At 49.0% G+C, this 13981-nt stretch overlaps 1 protein-coding gene across 8 annotated transcripts in view; it reads left to right on the plus strand.

Annotated features, from left to right (window-relative positions):
- The first annotated feature begins 1608 nt into the window (after positions 1-1608).
- The window catches only part of ZC3H4 (zinc finger CCCH-type containing 4), a 62708-nt gene continuing 50335 nt past the window's right edge, over positions 1609-13981 (plus strand). For 4 of the 8 annotated variants that reach the window (XR_003309984.2, XR_003309985.2, XR_003309986.2 and 1 more), the window contains exon 1: positions 3111-3247. Coding sequence is in view for 5 of the 8 variants with exons in the window: in XM_023182254.3 (XP_023038022.3) it covers positions 3234-3247 (14 nt within the window). In the remaining 3 variants the exon portion in view is untranslated. Of the gene's footprint in view, positions 1660-2805; positions 3248-4435; positions 4498-7558; positions 7581-13981 lie in introns of those variants that run through there. The other 4 variants (XM_023182250.3, XM_031934803.1, XM_023182253.3 and 1 more) reach the window with 4 other exon arrangements.

The following is a 13981-nucleotide window of genomic DNA, read 5'->3' on the forward strand; positions in this document are numbered from 1 at the left end:
CAAGGTTTTTCTCTCTTCCTGGAATCTAAGTGGTCTTTGCTTTGCCAGGGCCTGAAATAAGGTATTCTTTTTTCTTTGTTTTTGAGACGAGAGTCTCACTCTGTCGTCCAGGCTGGAGTGCAGTGGTATAATCTCGGCTCACTGCAGCCTCACGACCTCCCCGGCTCAGGCGATTCTCCCTTTTCAACATCCCGAGTAGCTGGGACTACAGGTGTGAGCCATCATGTACTGCTAATTTTTGTATTTTTAGGAGAGAAGGGATTTTACTATGTTGGTCAGGCTAGTCTCCAACTCCTGAGCTCAAGCGAGCGATCCGCCCGCCTCGGCCTCCCAAAGTTCTAGGCATGAGCAAAATTGCCCCGCCTGAAATAAGGTATTTCTTCTGCCTGGAACCAGCTCTTCTTTTTTTTTTGAGACGGAGTCTCGCTCTGTCGCCCGGGCTGGAGTGCAGTGGCCCGATCTCAGCTCACTGCAAGCTCCGCCTCCCGGGTTCCCGCCATTCTCCTGCCTCAGCCTCCCGAGTAGCTGGGACTACAGGCGCCCGCCACCTCGCCAGGCTAGTTTTTTGTATTTTTTAGTAGAGACGGGGTTTCACCGTGTTAGCCAGGATGGTCTCGATCTCCTGACCTCGTGATCTGCCCGTCTTGGCCTCCCAAAGTGCTGGGATTATAGGTTTGAGCCACCGCGCCCGGCCCAGCTCTTCTTTTTCATATACCAGCCTAAAGAACAATTTCAAGACTCTCCTCTAACACTCCACCCACCCCCTTTGTTCTTTAACTCTGTTTCTCTCTTGGGGCATTGTCGGTTAAGTTCCATGAAGACAGAAACTGTTCCCATAGTCCATCACAGGGACTGGCACTGTAGAAAGAGCTAACAAAAGTATTTAAGGAAGATCCCTGGATTCGAGGTTACAGGGAGGTATGATCGTGTCACAGCACTGCAGTCTGGGCGACAGAGCAAGACTCTTGTCTCTTAAAAAAAAAAAAAAAAAGGCCGGGTGGGGTGGCTTTCGCCTGTAATCCCAGCACTTTGGGAGGCCGAGGCGGGAAGGTCACGAGGTCAAGAAATCGAGAACCATCCTAACACGGAGAAATCCCGTCTCTACTAAAACACAAACACACAAAAAAAATTAGCCGAGCGTGGTGGCGTGCGCCTGTAGTCCCAACTTCTCGGGAGGCTGAGGCAGGAGAATGGCGTGAACCCAGAGGCGGAGCTTGCAGTGCGCCGAGATCGCGCCACTACACTACAGTCTGGGCGACAGAGCGAGACTGCGTCTTAAAAACAACAACAACAAAGTCTTGCTGTGCTCTTTAGCACTAATCTATGACGTTGAACCAATTACTTAAAACACCGAACTTCAGTCTGCAAATGGGAATTGCAGCAGCTTATTTTAGGATGGTTATGAGAGTCAAAAGATTTTGTTTGTACACAGCCTATGACACCGGCCAGTGTTTCTATCTCCACTATTTGTGAGCCTTCCCTGGGTCCTCCTACGCCCCAGGTCCTTAAACTCCTCTTATGGACTACCAAGCCCCGCCCCTCTCTCCTGCAAGGATGACGTCATCGACTGAGTTGTCGAGTGACGTCACCTCCGGGTTGGCTGGGCTTCATCGCTTCTCCGGAAACCTCCGACTCTCGGCACCTGGCCTCCAGCTTTCGGTTATTTTTTTTTTTTCTCTCTCCGTAGCCTGAACTCCTTCCCTCCCATTCCCCCACCTAAAACTACCGGCTCTTCCCGCCTTCCTTCAAACTAGCAATTTTCGGTTCTTCCCTCTTGCTCTCGGGCGAATTCCGGAAAGTCGTTTATTCTCTTAATTAATCGCCGCTCCAGCCCCGCCCGTTCAGCTCATTCTCTTAATCGCATTACCCTGGCTGCTTTTCTTTCGGCTGTTTCCACCTCCTGCCACCCACCCAGACACCGCCTTCGGCTCTTTCCGGACCATCTCAGTTTCTCCTTCCCCGGTCCCAATCGGCTTAGGCTATTTCTGGCTCCCCTAGGTTTCTCATGCTCTCTCTAGCCCCACCCCATCACCACCTTCGGCTCCTTTGGGCTCTCCCCCGTCGCCTCCTGTCTCCTGCTCAGCTCTTTTCGGCTATTTCCGCCTCCCCTCGGCCTCACCCTTTGCCTTCGGCTCTTTCCGCCGGCCTTCAGGCAAGCGGTCTGTACCCCTCTCCCGCACGTGACGCGGCCTCCGCCTCCGCCTCTCAGTTCCCCCTCCCACCTCACCCTTCCTCCCGCCTCAGCCTCTAGGCTGGTCCGGGCCGAGCCGCCATTTTGTGTCAATTCCTGATTGCGGCGGGGGCCGGGCAGCCGGGAGACCCGTGGCGGGCAGACAAGGGAGACAGTCGGCCCGTTTCCGCGGCCCGTTCCCTCTCTCCCTTCAATCCTTTTTTTCTTTTTAACCCCTCCACCCCCCTCGCTGGCTCTCCTCTTCTCCCCTTACCCTTCGCTTGCTCCATCGCGCGCGGCCCGCGCTAATTACACCCAACCACCCACCAGTGTCCGAGTCTCCCGGGTCTCCCGCCCCCGGGCCCGCGGGGGTGCGTGGGGGGGCTCTCGCCCCTATGAGGGCCCCGCGCCAGTGAGCGAGTGACCGCAGGGGTGGGCTGCGGAGAAAGCAGGCGGCGAGCGGCCCTCCGAGGCCTAGGCCGCGCGGCCTACGCGGAGGTCAGCGCAGAGGTGATTCCGAAACCGAAAAAATATATACCCCATTCCCATCAGGAGCCCTTCGAGCTTAAGTGTGCCCCTCCCGCCACGCCCAAGCAGTCCTTTTTCGTGCATTAACATCCCCTCCCCCCCAAAAGGAACTATGGAGGCCGCGCCCGGGACCCCCCCGCCGCCGCCGCCATCAGAGTCGCCGCCGTCGCCATCGCCGCCGCCGCCATCAACGCCTTCGCCTCCTCCGTGTTCCCCCGACGCCCGCCCGGCCACCCCGCACCTCCTCCACCACCGCCTCCCGCTCCCTGACGACAGGTCAGGCCCCCGGCCGGGCCGGGGCTGCGTCCCCGGGGGGAGGAAGAGGAGGAGGAGGAAGGGGGGCGGCCGCCATGTTGGGCCGGGCGGCGGAGGAGGAGGAGGAGGAGGAGGAGGAAGGGCGGGGTCGGTGGGTGTCTCTCGATCGCTTGCTCGCTCGCTCTTTCTCGCTTGCTTTCTCTCCCGGCCTCATGCGTTTCCCCCCCCTCGCGGCGTTCGCCCGCTCTCCCTCGCTCTCGCTCTGTCTTTTTTGGGCGCCATGCTGAGGGGAAGGTGAGGAGGCGCCCCTCGGACCCCCCGCGCCCGCCCGCCCGCCCTGGGGAGGGGGCGCCGGGGGGGGTGCTGCGGAGGCCCACGGGGGTCCTTGGCTGCCCCTACGCCCGGAGCTGGCAGCCACGGGCTCGCCTGCTCGTCGCCTGGCTTCGGGGAAGGGGATGGGGGAGGGGCTCCGGACCCTTTTTGGGGGGATCTCGAGCGACAGCCCCGCTCTTAGGGGTTTGGGGGTCTCCCAGCCCCCGGCAGTATCCTTTCTCCTGGGGGAGGCACACCCTACCCAACTTGGATGATAGGTACCTTAGCTTAGGAGGCAGAAAGTGGGGGTTCATTCAGGTCCCTTCTCCATCCTTGTAATGGGGGGTCATTTGGGTGGGTGCTTTATAGCACTTTTATTTTTTGGCGGGAGGTGTTTTGTAGCTATCCCCTAGAAGGCCGAATTGGGGAGTGGGGGAGATGCATCTCTAGCCCTTTTGATGAAAACCCCTGCCTAGTTATTTAGAGAAGACCCTTACCCGTGTTTTTGCTAAAGGGCAGGGGCTCTCTCGCTTTTCGTAGGTAGGTGACGTGAGGGAGGATTCGCAGCCTTGTTTTGTGGGGGTAAGGTTTGGTTTCCCTGCCTTGTAGGGAGAGGAAGTTGGTCCCGCGCTTTCTCCTGGGGTTCCCCCCTCTGTCGGGGTAAAATGGGGCACCGTCTCTTCCGGGAGAGAAAAGGAGATTTCCTTGTGCTTTGGCAGGGCGTTAAAGGAAGCGCCCCCTTCACTTTATTAAGTGCGAAACGCGGCGCCCCCCACCCCCTCTACGCCCTTCTCTGGCTGGCGGGTGATAATGGGGTCAGCCCCGCGCGTTTCAGGGCGAGGTTGGGGCCCCGTTTCCTTCCCCTGCTCGAGCAGAAGGAGTTGGGGTGCAGGGTTCGCCCACTGTTTCCTAGTGGGGCAGGAGAAGAGGCGGCTGGAGAGTAGATTTGGACACGGACGGTGGGTTTCAGCCGGCAGGAAAGCGAGTCTTGGAGTGGGGGTGGAGAGGGGAAAAGAAGGCGCTGGACAGATGGCTACCCCGCCGCAGCCTTGGCTGGGGAGCTGCTGAGGACCCTCCCTTAGCCGGGGGTCTCAGCCAGGGCTTCCCCTGCCAGGGTCTACGGCCCCTTCTCCCCACTCCCACCTCCCCTTTCCCCTTTCTCCTTCACAGACCATACTTTGCCTTTTAAAAGAAATGCCACCCACATTCAGAGACACAAGTGCAGCAGTTTGGTGAGCTTTTTACAACATTTGTTTTTTTCTGTTTTGTTCTAATTAAATGTATCGTTCTGGGAATCGCAGCCCATCGCAGCCCGACTCCAGTTCAAGGAAATAAACAGATTAGCAAAGGTCTGTTCGCAAAGCCCTCGTTGGGCTTCCGGGCCCCCTCTCCGGGGGCAGGTGCATTACTCAAAGGTGCTTACACGCTTTATTCGACCTCTAAGGAGTTCTCTTTTGTCAGAAGTGTATGTCTTACAATGGGTTGGGATGGTAAGTAGCCTCTTTTATTGAGTAATTCAATGATCTCCCTCTTTTTCTCCCTTTCCTGCCTGCCTTCCTCCTCGCCTTTAGAGCAAAGTGATGCTTGAGAGAGTGAGTTGATATGTTCGAATCAGGATTCTAACCCTGTTGAGCCCTTTTAGACTTGCACATCCTTTCAATGTTTAATTTTTAAAATTTTACGTACACAGTTTTCTCAAAAAAAAAAAAAGCGTGTTACTGTAACATGACAAAAATCGATGTAAAAGGCCCGTATGTTTTCAGACTCTTGGCATCCCTCTTTCCATTTCAATTCATTGCTTTGTCTCCAGCCTTCATCTCTGAAGAGAGTGGATACTTCAAGTCCATTTGTAGGAGACAAGCTTACTGAATTTGATTTATGATACATGTATTCAAGTTAATGGTTTCCCTCCCTTCCTGCCCCCCAAAAAAGATTGGTTCAAGTAGCTCCAATTTTCTCATTTTACTCCAATGTCTCTTGTGGTGATGGACGTTAAAATTGAGCAAGTCATTTGTAAAGTACTGTCGAAGCACAAAATCTGTAAACTGTGTCAAGCCCCTATCTCTGCCCGTCTCCACTGCTCCTTTGTTCGAAAGCACATGTCTGACTGTGAAAAGTTGATGCAAACGTGTTACACGCCCAGTCATGTTGGAGGGAACACCTCCTCCAGCCCCCAGTCCCCCCGGCCTACACGTAACAAGGAAAAAACAGAAACAGAAATGACTTGCAGAACCAAACACCGTACTTCTGATGTGTTTTACAAGCATAAGTTCCGTTAAAAGACAAAACACGTTGAAGTTGCATTTTCCCTCTTTCCCACTTTTGATCCCTGACATACTTTGAGAGAGAACCCTGTCCCTCTCCAAAAGAACCATTTCCTTTTTTTCCTTCTTAAAAGGAAAAAAGGTCATGCACATGTAGATGAGGAAACAGCAATTTAGTAGGCCACTTGTTTTCTTCCTCTTAATATGTTCACAACTGCCATGGAGTGGTGATCCTAGGTATGTAAAATCAGTTATGGGAGGAAGAAATCTCCAAACTCCACGGTATCCTGCAAAAAATGTCTGAAGCACAAACCGAACAAACACATTATCCAGGGCACTGGGTCAGCCTCAAATGAATTGCATTTATTTGAAGTTTCCCATCCTTTATAAAATTCCTTCTCCAGGAGCTGAGAACAGAAACTGGATGAGTGATGACCCAAGTTCCAAAGGCTACTAAGTTGCTTATTTAAATTGACTTTTAAAAAGAAACGTTAAGGAAATGAGATATTTTTTAAGTGAAATTTTTAGCAATCATTCAGTGAATTTGAAGCTATTTCCCCAAGCATTTAAAAAACTCACAGGCATATCAGCACAAGGGTTTATTGTTTTCTGTTCTCAAAGGAATCTCATCCCGGGAAGCCCCAGTAATTAAGTCAAAAACTGTTTGGTTAATCTTTGTTTTTGAAATGTCACAGTACTGCCTTTTTTTCCCCCCAAACTGATGTACCAGTATTAGTTAAAAATCAAATTAATGGATGTTGCAAAAAAAAAGAAAGAAAAGGGTTTCACTCAGAATCCCTGATTTAACAACCAATCTTATTATACACTTAAAACTTTTTACATTTTTATTTTCTCTGGGTGAGAGATTTAACTTAAAAGCAAATCAAAGTCTAGAAAAAGTCGGTTGTGACCATGGAAATATGGATGTTCTGGTCATAAAGCCCCTTTATTTTTTTAATTCCTCTCAAATTTGCTCTTTAAAAGAAAAAAAAAATGTGATTCCCCAAAAGGAGTAATTCACAGCCTGTCCTCTCCCCCAGGTACAATTTTGTTCTGCTCTGAAGGTTTAAATTTTTGATTTCTTTATAAGCCATAGTTTTCTCTAAGTAGAGCCAGCTATTTTAGCCACTACTGTGGTTTTTCCACAGCCAGGAAGGCTGATCCCAAGGGAAAATTATTTTGTACCTGTGGACCTGGCTGTTCAACTGCCTGGCAAATTTAAGATGAACGGTTTTGACTCTTGTGTTTCCATATAGTTGAATGTAGAGCTATTTCATGTTGGACTTGCTTAGTAATTTATTTAACGGTGCTTCCACCTCTGCTTCTTGCTCTTAGATCTTTTACCTTCTTCCATAATGGGAGAGAAATGGCTGTCTGAGGGTCCACTTCCTTTTGTTACGTTTTTATGGCTTATGGCTATCAGGCCTCTAGAAACATCTCTCCATAGAGGTCAGATCCAGTTACAATAAATACCTCTGTGGTGAAAATTGCTAATGGAACTATTTCCAAGTCTCCATGGATAGCTATCAAGTCAAACCAGATTCTAGAGAACCTAATTTTGGTCCCCACAAACGGTAATTCTAGTGCCAGAGCAACTGGGTCCGATTCACGCGGGGAGGTTGAGTGACAGAGCAAATAGCAAGCAAAGTAGCTGAATTGAGCAAGGCGCTTAACCTGTACCTTGGGAGCACAGCTGAGAAAAAAGGATGACTCCTGAGATTTCTGGCAATTGGTATTTATTCAGCAGATCAGGGACTGTAGGAGCAGCCTTATTGGTGGAGGGACTCCTTTCTGAATATATGGTTTGAAGCCAGTTTCATAATTAAAACCTAATAGGATGGAAAAGCTGCCAGTTTGTCTGGGTGGCATATCAAGTTCATGGGGATAAGTTAAGGTAAAAATGAGATTGTTTAGGGGGAGCCAAACTTCATGGGTTTGACTTTGCCAGTTTCTTGGCCTAGTCTTTGCTGCGTGGACGCTTTTGATTTTAGAAGTTAATGCAGATGCAGTTTTGAAGACATTGTGTGTGGTTTCGCTGGTGATGTAATGAGGTGAGATGGGCAGTTTTTAAATAGATTTCTGGCACATCACCCGTTGGGGTGACTCTTAATAGTTGTTGACAAAAATGAAGATATGGTCTCTTAGTGCTAGATTTAGTTGTGTCCTGTTACTTTTTCTGTTGTTTTTCTTAACAGAACACAGGATTATTTGCTGAGAGCATAGTTTGCTGCTTCTGGCCAAACTGGTCTGCCTAAAGGATCTCTCTCGTGTGTATTTTTTTGCCATTTCGCATCTGTGTGAATAGGTGACTCAGTGCCCTGTTTGTCAGGCAAGTGGTGACATCTTTTTGAATGTCGGAGGTGGCAACAGGATGTGGAGGAAGACTGTGGACTTTGGAGCCAGATAAAACTGTTCAGACCTGGCTCCTCCCCGGCAGTGTGCAGTAGGCATCGAGGATAAAATGCCCACTTCTCAGGGTCCTTGTGGTCAAATGGGTGCATTTGGGGACACCCACACAATACCAGCATTTAGTGAATCTGCTTTCCCTACTAGAGAAGAATTTGAAACAGAACTGTTACAGTCAGTGTGTAAACAGAAGTAAGAGCATCTGTTTTTGAAGGAAGCGCATTTATCTTTCACCTCTTAGGGTTCTGGTCAGCTTGTTTAATCGCAGGGAGCCGATTGGGGTTGACACTAAGTGGAAGCCATCTTAAGACATTGCTTGCTTGCTCAGTGTCTTTTTATAGATGCTCAAATGGTCATACTGTCTGGAGCTTACGCTTACTGTACCTCCTGTGTTCATCTTTTTGCAATTAGAATCCGAGTCAGTGCTGCAGTCTTGGTAGGGCTTCTGAGAACTGGGAAGCCAGGGATCTAGAATCTCACACCACTGCAAACTAGTCAGTTTCCCTACGCAAGTCCTTTACTTTCTCCAGAGAGGAATGAGCAAGGTCTCATCCAGCTCCAGGATTCTTCACTCCTTTGGGATCTGGCTGAGTCAGATAAGGTTTTGTTCATTCAGTAACTAAGCTCCTCCCCGGCTTTTCTTGGAGCAGAAAAGTTTTCTGAGTGTGCAAAGAACCCTTCTATCCTGAAGACTTTATAAGTCAGGCTAGGGGTGTTACTGCCTTTACCAAGCCTCATATTCCCTTCCCGTGTGTCTGGCCTACCTTCTGCAGTTTCTGACCACAATAAAGGGTTGCTGCTGCTGCTGCAGCTCACTAATACCCACTTGCAAAGCAGATGCCTTAACAATTAATTTGCAGGTTAGGCTCAGTGACTAGATCACAGGCAGGCCCATCAGGTTCCCGGTCATGCCTGTCAGTCATCCCAGAAAGGACAGAGTGAAGTCCAGAGCCAAAAGCTTTGTTTTTTCTCTTATTGAGACAGGGTTTTGCTGTCGCCCAGGCTGAAATGAAATGCAGTGGCACCTCATAGTATTAATAGCTCACTGCAGCCTGGAACTCTTGGCTTCAATGATCCTTCCACCTCAGCCTCCCAAAGTGCTGGGATTACAGGTATAAGCTACCATGTCTGCCTGGGTACTGCTGTGTTCTCTCCACATGGGATTGGCCCTCTGCTGACAGTGATGGGTGATGGACAGCTGTGGTTGGGGAAGTCAGGCAAACTGGATGTGATTCTTGAGTTCATCTCCTAAGTCAGTGTCTTTGTCTTTCCAAAGGGGTGACGGTGCCATTTGTGCGCAATTGACCTGAAGGTCAAAGATTACCTGCCTGGGCCCTTCTGAGTGCTTCTCATGCGTTAGCTCATTTAACCTTTACCCTTGCCCTTTGAGGAGAAACTGAAACAGAGAGGCGAAGTCACTTGTCCCAGGTCACAAAGCAAGTGCGTGCTGCAGGCAGAGTTAGAACCCTGGGCGGCTGGTATTCAGACCCCATCTGTATACTATACATACCATTATACTGTGGTGGATCTGGTATGGTATTTTTCAGACTGCAGGGTATAGCCACTAGTGGGATATGAAGTCCAATTATTGATTTTTTTCTTCTGCATTGGAAAAACAAGGAAATGGAAGAGGAAAGGAAAAGCATAATGCATTTAAGTGTGGCTTCTGGACACTTTTGTTTGGGTGAAATGCAAAGAAGCAGATGTGGTTCAGTGTCAAAAAGTGTGAAAGCTGTTGCATCCAGGCTAGGGGTCGGCAAACTATGATTCTTGGGCCAAAGCCAGCCCACCCAGCCTGTTTTTGTAGGTAAAGTTTTTTTTGTTTGTTTGTTTGTTTGTGTTGTTTTGAGACAAGAGTCTTGCTTTGTCACCCAGGCTGGAGTGCAGTGGCACGATCTCGGCTCACTGCAACCTTTGCCTCCTGATTCAAGGGATTCTCCTGCTTCAGTCTCCTGAGGCTGGGATTACAGGTGCACACCACCACGCTCAGCTAATTTTTGTGTTTTTAGTAGAGACGGGGTTTCACCATGTTGGGCAGACTGGTCTTGAACTCGTGACCTCAAGTGATTCACCCTCCTTGGCCTCCCAAAGTTCTGGGATTACAGGTGTGAGCCACCGCGCCTGGCCAGTAGGTAAAGTTTACTGGCACACAGCCATACTCATTCATTTATATCATCAGTGGCTGCTTCTACGCTACAGCAGCAGAGTTGAGTAGAAAGTTGCTGCCCACCACGCGGTATGGTATGCACTGTCTGGTATGCCAGCACAGCAGCCATTGTCATTATTTTTGTGGTGGGAGGGAATGAGGAGGGAATATAGAGCTTCCATTAAAGTTGGCCCTCGAGAGGGTGGGGGTGTTACTCCTTCCTCAGTCTACTGTGGCTCCATCCTCCCTACGTTCCACTCCTTCCAGTGAATATAGAGGCCCAAGCCTAGGCTTTTAAACCCTCTTAAATGGAAGGGATTTTCATTCATTAGAAGTAACTGGAGACTTCTTGAGTCCCCATGTGGAAGTGGATCATGGCCATCACATCCCTGCTATGGCCTAACCGAGGGAGCTGGGCCCAGACACTAGTGTCACTTGGCCAAAAGTCTGTTGCAGGTGGCTTGGATTGTTGCCCTCCTCATTTTCCTAACAGACACCAGGGCTTAGGTTTCCTTGGGATTCCAGGCAGGCCCTGCCACTCCACAGGGAACGAGAGCAGTCAGAGTAACTGAAACCTGTGGGCCACACAAGGCGGGCTGCATCCGAGGCAGGGCCTGTCTCCTCTGTTCAGTCCGTGTCAGTCCATGCATCCATCACTTTCAAGCTTATTTGGAAACCCTTGATAAACACTCATTTGAGTTTGTGTCAAAGTTTTAAGTGATAGGTTGCTGAAAAAGGTTTCTTGGAAATTTGTTACTGTTTCTATTGATGAAATTGACCAAAAGGGTATGAAAGCTGAGATTGCTACATCATGTAGAATATGCACTGAGCATGCACCCAATCTGTACCTGGCCCTGTGCTGGGCCGTTGGAAACGTGGGATTACTGTGAACCTCATTCTTGTCTGCCCTTGAGGAACCCACAGGTGACTAGAAATTAACAAATAGGTTGTATGTAGATAATTGTAGTTGAGAAATTATTATTATTTTTTTAGACAGAATCTTACTCTGTCACCCAGGTGGAGTGCAATGGCATGATCTCAGCTCACTGCAACCTCTGCCTCTGGGTTCAAGCGATTCTCCTGCCTTAGCCTCCTGAGTAGTTGGGAATAACAGGTGTGCGCCACCACCCCCAGCTAATTTTTGTATTTTTAGTAGAGATGGGATTTTACCATGTTGGCCAGGCTTGTCTTGAACTCCTGACCTCAGGTGATCCACCTGTCTCAGCCTCCCAAAGTGCTAGGATTATAGGCGTGAGCCACTGCACCAAGCCAAGAAATTCTTTAGGTGATGTATGAACAAATCTCAAGAGTCTTAGGCCCAGATCTCTTATTTATTTGTTTATTTTTATTTTTATGTATTTTTTAAGACGAAATCTTGCTCTGATGCCCAGGCTGGAGTGCAGTGGCACAGTCTTGGCTCACTGCAGCCTCCGCCTCCTGGATTCAAGTGATTCTCCTACCTCAGCCTCCTGAGTAGCTGGGACCACAGGCGTATGCCATCACACCGGGCTAATTTTTGTATTTTTAGTGGAGATGGTGTTTTTACCATGTTGGCCAGGATGGTCTTGAACTCCTCATCTCAAGTGATCTGCCTGCCTTATCCTCCTGAAATGCTGAGATTATAGGCATGAGCCACTGTGCCTGGCATGAAACCCCATCTCTACAAAAATTAGCTGGGCCTGGTGGCACATGCTTGTAGTCCCATCTACTTGGGAGGCTGAGGTGGGAGGATTGCTTGAGCTCAGGAGGTCAAGGCTGCATTGAGCCATGATCACGCCACTGCACTCCAGCCTGAGTGACAGAGCGAGAACCTGTGTAAAAGTAAATAAATAAAAAATTATAAACAAGGAGAACTCTTAGTTCATAAGTTAAATTGTTAGACTTTCTCCTCTGAAGTAATAGAAATTAGAGGTTTCTAATTTCTAATAGAGGTTTCATCTTCCGATGAAAACCATGATCTTTGCAGCTTTAAACCATCTGAAGCTTCGTTGGCATGAGAAGGTGGTTAGAAAACTCTTCATTGCTGAGAAGCAAATTCCAGAGGTTCGTCCGCCAGGAGTAACTTGATTCTGAGGGATAGATACCTTTGCTCAAGAATGCCAATTTTCAGAGCTTGTGGGAGTGGAAGAATAGATACTAAGGCAAAGAAAATGGCATCTTTGTCTCCACAAGCTTCCTCTAGCAGGCTGGGTGTTTTCATGGTCAGCCTGTTTGGAGCTTTGCAGAAGTGTTCTAAGAGGTTTGCGTGCTTGGACAAACCCCAGAGTAGATGCTGCACACTTGGGGGCGAAGGCATTCCTTTCATGTTAGGGGACTTTGGAATTTCACTCCCTGGGATTTATATTGCTTTCTCTTTGTGTTGGGATGAGTCCTTTTTTTTTTTTTTTTTGCCAGAATTCCTTCAGTCTTTCCATGAGCCCTTATTCTCTATCTGGGTGTCTTTGGTTAGGTTTTTGAAATGCTACCATTTCCTTCATTTGATATTGGAAGGACCGTGTCGGCCTTGTGTCTTTGCGTTTGGGTAGGTTTTACTCCTAAGTGTTTATTCTGGGGGAGGTTGCTGCTAAGTGCTTGCGTTACATGGCCTCATGGGATTCTCGCATGACACCATCCTGGGGACTCCATGGTTGCCTGTGCTGCACAGTTAAGGAGACTGGGGTGCAGAATGTTTAAGAAATCTGCCCAAAGTCTTGGTGCCTCATTCTGGCATTTCTTGGAATACTGATTCATGAAGTCTGTTTTATGTATGTATATCTTATTTTTCCCCACTCGATTATACATTTCAGGGTGGGCGTTGTTTTGTCAGTTGACCTGTTTAGCAAAGTACTCTTTTTGACGTAATTTGTAGTTGTCAGATAATTTGTAGAAGTTAAAAGCTGGTCTTTGCATCCAAAAGTACTCAACTTAATTTCTAGTTCTGCTTCTTCCTGCTGTGACCCCATGGGCAAATTCCTTCCTGTCCCTGAGCCTCAGTTGAGGCCTTGGCGAGGAGTGTGGAGGCCCCAAGCCCAGATTCCAGCTCTCTGCTGGGAAATTATTAAATAACTGCTTGGGGACCTTGCAGCCGCTCCTCACGTTGCTGAGTTGTCCCACTTGGAAATTCTTTTTTGTTTTCTTTTCCTTTTTTTTTTGAGATGAAGTCTCACTCTGTCTCCCAGGCTGGAGTGTAATGGTGCAGTCTCAGCTCACTGCAACCTCCACCTCCTGGGTTCAAGTGATTCTCCTGCCTCGGTCTCCCAAATAGCTGGGACTACAGGTGTGTGCCACCATGCCCAGCTAATTTTTTTTTTTTTTTTTTGGAGGCGGAGTCTCGCTCTGTTGCCTGGGCTGGAGTGCAGTGGTGCGATCTCCGCTCATTGCAACCTCTGCCTCCCCAGGTTCAAGTGATTCTCCTGCTTCAGCTTCCCTAGTAGCTGGAACTACAGGCATGTGTCCCCATGCCCAGCCAATTTTTGTATTTTTAGTAAAGATGGGATTTCACCATGTTGGTCAGGCTGGTCTCGAACTCCTGACCTCAGGTGATCCGCCCGCCTTGGCTTCCCAAAGTGCTGGGATTACAGGCATGAGCCACCGTGCCTGGCTGGAACTTCTTTTTTCTTTCTTAACCTTTTATTATGGAAAAAAATTTTTTAATAATTATTCATAGAGGCTGGGTGCAATGGCTTATGCCTCTAATCCCAGAACTTTGGGAGGCCAAGGCAGGAGAAGGCCAAGGCAGGCTTTAGTCCAAGAGTTCAAGACCAACCTGGGCAGCATAGAGAGACCCTGTCTTTAAATTAGTTGTAGTGACGGAGTCTCACTGTGTTGCTCAGGCTGGTCTCTAACTCCTGGGCTCAAGCAGTCTGACAGGGACTCACTCTGTTGCCCAGGCTGGAGTGCAGTGGTACAGTCTTAGCTCAC

The sequence above is a fragment of the Piliocolobus tephrosceles genome, chromosome 21 (assembly GCF_002776525.5).
Source record: "Piliocolobus tephrosceles isolate RC106 chromosome 21, ASM277652v3, whole genome shotgun sequence".
Classification (NCBI taxonomy): Eukaryota; Metazoa; Chordata; class Mammalia; order Primates; family Cercopithecidae; genus Piliocolobus; species Piliocolobus tephrosceles.